The 10,398-nt window shown below is 37.9% G+C and overlaps 1 protein-coding gene across 4 annotated transcripts in view; it reads left to right on the top strand.

Moving 5' to 3' along the window:
* The window catches only part of LOC101856986 (ataxin-2), a 38,159-nt gene that overhangs the window by 5,526 nt on the left and 22,235 nt on the right, over positions 1 to 10,398 (top strand). For all 4 annotated transcript variants that reach the window (XM_013088125.2, XM_005108433.3, XM_005108432.3 and 1 more), the window contains exons 2-9: positions 675 to 1,427; positions 1,757 to 1,802; positions 2,389 to 2,460; positions 3,907 to 3,978; positions 5,470 to 5,611; positions 7,720 to 7,850; positions 9,373 to 9,464; positions 9,951 to 10,178. In XM_013088125.2, the coding sequence (XP_012943579.1) occupies positions 1,363 to 1,427; positions 1,757 to 1,802; positions 2,389 to 2,460; positions 3,907 to 3,978; positions 5,470 to 5,611; positions 7,720 to 7,850; positions 9,373 to 9,464; positions 9,951 to 10,178 (848 nt within the window). In that variant the 5' untranslated portion in view covers positions 675 to 1,362. The remainder of the gene's footprint in view (positions 1 to 674; positions 1,428 to 1,756; positions 1,803 to 2,388; positions 2,461 to 3,906; positions 3,979 to 5,469; positions 5,612 to 7,719; positions 7,851 to 9,372; positions 9,465 to 9,950; positions 10,179 to 10,398) is intronic.

Below are 10,398 nucleotides of genomic sequence, written 5' to 3'. Positions count from 1 at the left end.
AAAATCAAGAAGCCAGGTTGGCAGTCACCCTGTCAGTTCCAAGTTTATTATTTGTGAACCAACATTTATTCTTTGGCACCACAACTGTATAGCATTGGCAGACATGGTTCGTCATTCCATTTTACTTTGTCTTTGTTTCCATACAAGACAAATGCAATCACTGATGGAGTAAAGCGAACAAGGTGGGCAAGAAATTAATCAGGGTAATTGACGTGCTAATTCTTTTATTGATGGACTGGGGTAACTTGGCCTTTTTAACCTACCATCTATGAACGTTAAAATTAGCCGTACTCTGAATTTCTACATCGAATCCAGAAACTTGTGTTGAAGTTTATAAACTTCATGTGCTATTGTTATTGTTTAAGCATTGTCTAATTCGCTGAAAAATACCCTATTCTTATCCATTTAAAAAGGTTGGGCTGGAAACTTCGATGGACTGGAAATTATGATTTTGCATTCATCTGAGGGAGCATGGCTGGGCAAGAATCAAGGTCATAAACTGGAAATAATGAAATTGGAACACCATACCTTAACCTAAAGCATTTGTTATGTACTTGTCTTTCATAAACCTTTGAAAGGATACCTACTACATGTTCATATCTATCCGTCAAAATTTGTTTACGGCTTTATAAAAATTCAAATTTTCAAACATATCTATTTTGATATTTTTACAGACTTTCCAGTACATGTTAGCAAGAGTTGATTCCAGTGGAGCTGAGGCAACGTGAAGACTTGACTACATTTTCATACTGCTTACGACTCATCATTAAAGCAGACAAAGACAACTGGCTCGGGTGTATATGCACAGAAAGCATAGCACAAAGCTGCAGATTGCGGAAGCAATTTTGTATAATGATTCAAGCTAAAAGTGAACACTCTCAAGTCTTCACATATGATCATTCTCATTGCATCGGACAGCAGCTGTATGTAATTTCACCTTCGAGCAGGGCCTGTCTACAGAAGATGAGGTCTCGTAATAACAAGAACATCGACAGTGCCGAGCAACAAGTGCTGTCCTGATCTCTTCTGGTGGAATTTATTCTGCATACTTATTATAATCGGCATACAATTGGAAATCGTAGGGAACAGTGGTGTTCTTTTTTTTCAAAAGTTATTGACTTTGGAAGTGCTGCCAATTTATTACTTTTTTTTTTAGACCAGCTTGAAATTGAGAATGAAGTTTTTTATTTTGTTGGCACTACACAATTAACTTTGGTGCATTTTTTCATCAGTGAATGTTCATCATATCTCAAAACGAGAGAGTGTCATGCGAACTCTCACAAGGATTATAACCACATTCACACTCTGAGTTCTCACGGACTGAAAGTACTGTATCAAAGTGTTTATAGAATTTGATTTGAGATGTCTGCAGCCATGCAGAACAATCGCCCAAGAAACCGAAAGCAGCCACACCCGCACAGCAACAGGTAAAGGAACTTATTTTGTACATGTTGGGAATGTCGTTGAAGGAAAATGTGCTGAAAGAAGCCAGCGAGAGACAGTCATTTCTCTAATTATAAAAAATTAGGAAGGGCCAAATGCAGCTTTGATAGCAAGTAAATTTTTACTTTTTCGTCCTTTCCAAAGTTGGAGGATGCTAAAAAGAATAATTTGTTTGTTCTTAGGGAAGTTTCTTGTTTTAAATAGTTTTTCCTAAACTGGTTTTCAAATTTTTCAGCATGTTTGAATTTTGACTGGAGGTATTTTGGGCTTCTATGTTTACTAATACCATATGAATTTTTGTTTCTACTTTCAGGGCAGGATACAATAACTATGCTCGAAGAGAAACGCCCGAACCAGAGGTAATACAGTGTTTGTTTTGGAGATACTTATAATTTGAATATCTCACAGAAAAGTGGCTTTCGGACTGGCAACCGTTATTTCGTGGGTGTGAATCCTGCCAGAATAGTCAGATGGATGTGTGGGTGTAGCGCTGAGTCGCATTTTCTGTAATTGCAGTTACAGATGGTGTAAGGGTGTGGCTCTTACCCATTGCGCAGAGGAATGGGGTTTTTGACCCATCTGCATAAAAGGGATGCTGTATCTATCTGCCCAGCCAGGTTGGTCCTGACAGGCAGGGTTAAAACGTTCTGTATGATGTAATGTTGATCGGGGATGTAAAACATTACCAATCAATTAGTGGTTTTCTAGTGACAAGTGGCAGACAGGTTTGTTTTGTTTTTTTGTTGGTTGTTTTTTTTTTTTTTTTTTTTCAAGCTTTGTTTTGTTGGGGGGTGGGCTTATGATACAGTTTTTCTTGTTTGCCAAAAGCAATGTCAAATATTGTCTGATATGTTTTGGATAGGCGAACATGTTTGTAAAGGTAGACCTCAAGATATAATTATGGTTTGAAAATGTTTTCCTTTTGTTTCTTTCTCTGTGCTTTAGCCACAGAGTTCATCCCCTGTGAGAGGAGTCTACCGCGACTCGCGAACTGCCATGGTCATGTGTAGCATTTTAGTAAGTGCAGTACGAATGAGTCTGATTGAGTACTTACTCAAAGGAACATAAAAAAGTCATGTTTATTGTCACCTTTTCCTTTTTGCTAAACTGTCTGCATTTTCACGTCACCTGTTTTCTTCTGTTTTTGGGTTGCTTTGGGTACTTTTCTTTCACTCTTTTCGTTTCTTGTTTCTGCTTGTCGTACATTTTTTTCTGTGCTCTAAACGACTATGAACTTGTTAATAAGCTTCTCTTTTCTAAGATTAAGACTACTACCTGCTACTGTGTTCTGTTCCTTTCGTAATTTTCTCAGAAGTGTTGTTGGTGTGAAAATTTGTCTTTTATGACTTGTTACTGTACTGGTGTTCAGTGTTCCGTATTTTACTCAAATGGTAAATTTATCAGTGGTTCTATCAAAGTCCAATGTAAGGTGCATTAATAATTTGTTGATACGGTTGGACCAGAAACAAAGCCTCATGGCATATGCTTGTTATTAATTTTACTCCTACCTTTTTGTCATTACATTTTACAACTGTGAACATATATTTTTATGTTGCAAGACCTGCAGGTATATTTAAGCACAATTTTATTTCAACACTTCAGCAGCCTTACACAGGGGATTGTTGATGGGTGCTCTGTGTGGTTAGCTCCTTGTTTCTAGCAAACATCTATTGGTGGGTGGTTGGCGGGTGTCCTGGTGTGGTTTGCTCCTTCTTTTCTATCACACATCTATCATCCTGATTTACCTTCTTCTTTTTAATTGTTTGTTACTCTTTTGTAACACTCTGTTCCTCGGCACGTATATGACCTCATTGTGTTGCAAGTACCTAAAACTCTACTAAAACTAAAAACATCTATTGTCCCTATCTTTCTTCCTTCTTTTCTTTGTATGTTACTTTACTCTCTAGTTACATCACCAACCTTCAGAAAACTCTTAATGCAGCTAACTTCAGCAGCCTTGGACTGTACATTGTAGCCCCTTGTTTGAAAAAAAAAACCCCACAGCTATCAATGCTGTGCATTCACTAATTGTGTTAGGCAGAAATGATCAACAATCATCATAAATTTTTTTCCAAACTATGACACACCACAGTAATTACAGTTCTGTACAGTATCAGGTGGTGGGGATTTGTGATCCTATTGGGACAGGTAGTGTTCAGCTGCTCGTACCTCACATCAGCAAGCAGGACTGCAAACAAAAGGCCGCTCCACCTTATGTTCGTTGTCAGCTAGCGGTGTTTTGTATTATTTGTAGCTCTGTTTTACCCAACACTCTTTTTTAAATTTTTTTAAATTGCTGCCGACTTATATTAGTCAACAAGTAACAGGTTGTGTATAATAAATAGAGACCTTTTTTCCCTTGTTTAATCTTTTTTAACTTACCTATTTCCACTAATTTGTATTCAGTTCTGGGTAAAAGATGCAACAAAATATATACATGTATATGTGTGTGTGTGTTCTCAGGGTACACAGACAACAGTGAAAACTAGAAATGGTTCAGTATACAAGGGCCACACAACAGGATTCTCAGATAAGGTGAGCCTGAATATAAATTACTTTTTTTCTCTTTTTTTTTTTACTTTAATTTATGTCACTTACCGAAAAACCCTGCTTTTTTTGTATTTGAACATTTCAATTTCGAAAAAAAAAAATCATTTGATGTCCGTGGTGTAACAGTTAGGCACTGCGCTTTGCTTGTAAAATTTGTGAATTCATGACAAGGGGGGGTATTTTTTTAGTTTAGTGTTTTGTTAAGATCTGTGACATCGCCATGGGGATATTCCGGGGCGAGCTTATCTCGCCTCAGGTTGTTCGTGTCTCAACGGGACAAAAAGAATTTTAAATTGTATGGCATGTTGGATTGAATTGAATTAACTTATGTTTTAAGGTTGGCATGGTCTAAAGTCATCAAAGAAAGCTTTGCCATTATTTACCCGCGCTGTCAATTTATTCTTAAAGATCCCATGTTGTGATATGGTGCTATAATTTATAAAATGCTCCTGTCCCGACACCCCTATTTTGCAAAATCATAACATGTACACCAAAATATTAATTATGACAAAATAATTATGAAATGGTTAGTAAATCTGGCTGCAGAAATGATTTTTCCACCCAAAAACACATTGGGTAGCCCAGTTTCTTTCCAACGCTCCGATTAATTACTGAGGTACTGTGGATTTTTACAGAATCTGCTTTTGCTTGGCCTACTTTCAGTAGTATTTTTCTTATATTTGTGGGTCATCCATATTTTGCCGACCTTTACTACCCCATAACTTTTTTTATTTATGAACCGATTCTTAAAATTCAAGAAGCATAATTCTTAGACTTGAAAATTCTTTCTTAGGTACCAAATAAAAAAGGGATAAAGCTAAAAAAAATTAAAATTTTCTTTGGCATTGCTATATAAAGAAAGAAAATGTAAAGGGAATAATAGCAAACTACTTGTAATGGTCACAATTATCACAACTTGCCAAACAGCTGTTTCCCCATCAAGAAGGTCATAAAATTAAGTGATCTTGCTAGTAAAATTTGAGGGTTTTTAGTAATGAAAATAACTGAAAATCTAAGTTTTTAATTAATTTAGCTGTAAGAAAAATATTTTGTAGGAGGCCTCTTTCTGCAAATGATAGGGGGGGGGGGGGAGGTGTTTTGCATATTTTTTAGGTCCACATTGTGTTCACACATGTAAACAATTGTTGTAACTGGTTGTAAGTGAACATTTGATTTTTATTTGCTTAGTTAATTAATAATTAACCCATGAATGTAAAATTTCCTTACTGTACTTTCATTTACAAGGTAACATTGTGATGAATGTTCCCCAATTTTTGTTTTCAACCCCATTACATAAATTCTGTATGGTTTAAAGTATTCTGTAAAATTTGAAATTACTGAGGTAATATTGCGCTTGAGTGCAAAATTTCATTTCTTTAAATACAGGATGATGTTGTGATTACATTTATCTTTTTCAACTATTTTTCTAAAACTGCCCCTAAATATTAAGTCCTCTTACATTTCTTTTGTTTACAGGGCGATATTGCAATGAGTGATGTGAAGTTATTGGAAAGCGAGTCTCATGGGCAGGATCAAAATTTATCTGGTATCATTATACCCAAGGACAACTTTGTCGTGTGCAAAACCAACGGTGTGGACATAAAGGGGCTGTGTGCAAGTGAGTGTTGACTGCCTGCTCTTGAGGGGCCTGGGGGTATAATTCTGTTCCTTAACTCATTCGCTACGCCGAGCCGTGGGGGGCGGCGCGGCTAAAGCGCCGTCAGTATGCTAAGCCGCACCCCCGGCGGCTCGAGGATCGATCTTCAATTTTAGCTTAGATTCTATTCCAATCCACATATCCATGTTAAAGTGGCATTTTTGTGTAATTTCATCAAAAAGTAGTGATTTTGGGGAGAAAAAAACATTTTGACAATTTAGATCTAGACCTAGATCCGGCACTCGAAAATATTGATTTCTCAATAACATGTCCACCCGCAACTTCCTACTTCCATTCTGTGCCTGGCTCTAGTTTGTTTCAACTTATTTACAGTGGAGTGACAGTGTCGATCGAGCATCGGGATGTTGCCGAGTTGTCATTGAAAACGGCAGAAATTCAAGAGAAATTGGTGCAGAATTCAAAATTAAATAGAATACAAGTCGAAAGTGAACAGCACGAATTCAGTAGCACTGAATTTTTAGGAACCAAAGCGAGTCAAATGCTTGTTAGTAATGTTTTGGAGGGGGTTTTTTTCAAATACATTTTAATTCAGTATGTGTTTAACAAGTCTGTATGACACTTTTCCCTTCCAAAAACATAGATGTTCCAAGAGCATGCCTTTGTATCTCTCTGGTTTTACTCCGGCCTTCGGAGAGCACGCGTACGCCTTTGGGTGAAATTCCTGAGTGGCAGCTATGATTATTGAGGATTGCCGAAATGATGATGATGGCTTTGGGGGGTGGATGAAACAATGTAAAAATCCTATCTATATATTGGAAGAGAAAAGGGGTTTGGGCTGGAGAGCTAGGATCATATCATTTACAGGGGTCATGTTTTGTCCACTCCCTGAACAAATAGATATTTATGGGTTCTCATGACTGCTTGAAAGAGCTTCCTGGAAATTGAGGCCATGAAAGTTTGTATTTGCTGTTAAAATCTTGTGGACTTTAAGTGAACATTCAGTGTTAATGTGCTTTTTCTAACCTTAAAACAGAGACAAATAGAAGTAGAGACACATCACTCCTCTACTCAGGCGAGATTGGGGTTATGCGTTTGGTGAAAGTTTCACGCTGGACAACTATAGTCTGTTTCTCTCAACCAATGAATCACCGTATTGTTGTCATAGTAAATTAAGTAAGGGGATTGGTCTGAATGGGTTTTAAACACCATTTCTCTTTCTGTACCCCGTCACTGTCGTCATACCCACATCCACACATGAAAAATGGAGTCAGAACATTCTAGTCAATATTTTGATAAAAAATTCAAAGCATATCGTACTTCAACGTGACGTAATGCTATAGGAAGTGCTCACTGAAGTTCCTGCGCATTAACCTCTTCACTGCCATCAGACTTCATCATTTTTTTATGTGCCTCAACCAAGACTCAGACTCTGGTGGCTACAAATTGGCTGCGAGGGGGAAAGCTTCAACCTTCGCGCATGCAAAAGGCAAAATAAAACCAAGTCTTCTCTTATTTTGTTTTATCAAATTATCAAATTAATGTTATATTACTACTGTCAAAGTTTCAGTCATGTTTCGTCTCGGTCAGTATAATTATTAGCCTGTCTTTCTTATTCCTGGCCTCCATCTCTTCTTTATTCCTCCTCCTTCCTTAGAGCATAAATTTTGATTAATTATGCACGCATTGATCAACTTCACCGCATATCAGTACTTCCGACAGATGAACTGAGATGACTCCTTGCTCCTCCCTCTGTCCCCGGTATTAACTATAGGAAATAATAAGGGGAAGTGACTTCGAGAGAAACAGACCATGAAATGTACGACGCGTAACAGTTTCAAGGCACTGGGTCACTGATCTTGCGCGAATAATATGTGCGAATAGGGGCCAGCTGTCGAGTGAAATATCTCTCACTAGTCATCTCCGCCTTAAATCACTAAAGTAACTGAGAGCTCATATAACCGTATGCAGTTGCGAGCGCAGTAAAACCTCTACTAAAACAAAACAAAGTAACTGCTTAAAATCCACAAGAGTCATTTGCTCATTAAAGTAACTGTTACACACACTGTGCTGTTGTAATATAGGACCTTTCCGTCGTCGTCTGTATTCAGGCCAAGACTTTACAGACGCTGGGATTGCCAGCAAGATCAACGGCAGCGCGGACACAGCTCTGAGAGAGTTGCAACCATGGCAGGACGACGACGCCCTAGAAGTGAATTCCGCTCTGACCTTGGATGATCAGGTTAGTTTTTGAAGGATTTTGTGTGGGTGGTTGGCGGGTACTCTTGTGCGGTTTGCTCCTACACGTTAGTAACAACTCATAAATAAAACTTAAGATGAGACTAGATTTTTTAATGGTTTTATTTCATGTTGTAGTCTCCCTGTTTTCATCTACAGTGTAATAGTTGCACTCTTTGTTGGCCCCCCGGGGCAGTGCCACTGACTGTAGTGTCTTTAGGCCATTCCCAAAGGGGGGACATTTCTCGTTCAAGCATAGTAGAATTGTAAATGGGCTGACTCATCATGTCACGCTCATAACTGTGCCTGATGTACAACAGGGACCTGCTGCTTTTTCTTTCCTAATCCTTACTATTGTCATTTCCTCTACTTCTTTTGTATGTTTGTCACTCTCCTGTGACCCGCTATTTCCGGGGTGCCTTGATAGTCGAAGCAGATCTTGTGCTGGTGAAGCTAGAATTAAGTTTGAGAAAAAAGGTTTGTGTTTTTAATGGAAATAGATTGGAGGGGTTTTGCGTGCATGTTAGCTAGCATTTGATCTTCAAATCAGTGTGTTGAATTTTTCCTGAAGGGATTAGACAATTTCTCATGCATTTTTTCCTGAGGTTGCATTCAAGTTTGAAAAAATCTGTGAAAATCCACACTCAAGACACCAGCAACGAAAATCTGTTCCATTTATAAAAAATTCAAGAGACAAATTTTTTGCAATACACCTTCTCTTCATTCTGTAAAACTTTTCATGAAGTTGGGATGAAAAATGGTGGAGTTATTCAGAAAAGTATGTAGAAAAACTTCGTTTTGAGAAGACTGGAGAAAAGTAAAAAAAATATTGATTTTATGAGGAAATGGTGGTGATAAACATGCCTGGTATGGGAAGAAAAATGGCTTTAGGGAGTTCTAATGCAGTGAAATAGTTGTAAAAGAGGCTGAAGAAGCTAAAAATGCCTACAACTCGAAATCCTTAATTTTGAGCCGAATCGGGACTTTTTGGGTGTACTGGAGGTTCAATTGTGAAACAAAACTTTTCTCATGAAAATTTTGCGTTCTGGCCTTAAAACAATAATTGAAAGCTTACAGACTGAATTTTCCATTTGCATGAATACTCATTGACAGTGGCTTACATGATTTACTTGCCTGTGTGTAACATGATTGGCTTTGAAACAGAATACTGCTGAACTTGTTGAAACTCTATGATGCACCAAAAATTTTCCAGCAAGTTGTTTTAGGTTTTTCTTTCTGCTCACTGTTGAATAAGTTCACTAAGATGCTGGAGGACGCCACTTGGAAGTCCTGGTTCCTTTTTCCTTTATATTTTTTTCCCTCTTCCTTCCTTGTTGTTTTTATCAATCGTACTTTTTTTGTGCATTAATTGGCTGTCATTTTGTTGATGTACCCCTCTTTACCCAAACAAATGGACCCTTCCTAAGATTTTTTTTCATTTTGCTCTCACCCATGTTGCACAGTCTTACTATTATACATGTGCGTTATTCTTTACTGATTGTTCCTTTTCTCTCATCACTTTCCAGTCAGGAGGCTGGGAGCCCTCTGAGATGTTCCAAGTCAACTCTGAAAAATTTAATGTGAAGTCATCCTACGATGAAAGTTTGTTAGCCTATACGTAAGTATAAATGGTAGCAGCCATATGTAAAATTTCTGTTTTTATTTATTTATTCATTATTTTACCTCTTGTTTATGATTAGCCCATAGTAGAAACAAATATAATTAAATGTTAATACAGATGGAAAGAAAAAGACATGTGGAGAAAGAAACAGTAAAACAGGTAGGGTATTTTAGAACAGGAGAAGATGGGGGGAAGAATGAAAGACGTGGGTTTTGTCACTTGTAAGAAAAGACAATATGCATAGCGTACCCTAATATATATTTCATTAGTGTATTATGTTCTGTTGCTAAGATACAGGCAATGGCCGGGGCCAGTAACACATTTTTTGTCTATGATGTAATATTTTCTAAACTTCCCCTATCATCTTTATCTTCCCTCCTTTCTTTGTTACTTTCTAGTAACACCACAAATCTCATATGACAGATTTCTGTTGAAAGTGCTGTAAAACTCTTACTAAAACAAGAGCCAACCTTTTGCCCACAGCACACAGTTACCTGCTCCTGACTCAGAAGGGTATGAGGAGCGAGCCCGCTTTGCTCAGAAGAAGGCGGAGGAGATTGAGAAAAGCGATGCATATCAGCACCGCATCTCCAAGGAGTTGTCGGATGGCGATGAAGAAGCGAAGTATTCTTCTGTTCACCGGGGAGGGGACGGCAGCCACACCCAACACAGGGCACACGATTCTGGCAGTGGAGGGGGAGGGAAAAATACGTGAGTGCCTTATCACCTTGATATTTTTCAGAGCTGCATTTCTTTGATGACTGCAAAGTGTGGCTTTGGAGGAAAAAAAAGCTCTCCTTTTGAATGAGTATTGCTCTACAATTTTGAAGGTTTTCACTTTTGAGTGAAGGATTGCTTTATAATATGTTAGTTTTGGTTTTGATTGGGTGAGGGTGTTAAAAAAAATTCTGTGTTGCTTAATTCTATCTCG

Source organism: Aplysia californica, unplaced genomic scaffold, assembly GCF_000002075.1.
Source record: "Aplysia californica isolate F4 #8 unplaced genomic scaffold, AplCal3.0 scaffold00689, whole genome shotgun sequence".
Classification (NCBI taxonomy): Eukaryota; Metazoa; Mollusca; class Gastropoda; order Aplysiida; family Aplysiidae; genus Aplysia; species Aplysia californica.
This window is presented reverse-complemented; position numbering and strand designations above follow the sequence as displayed.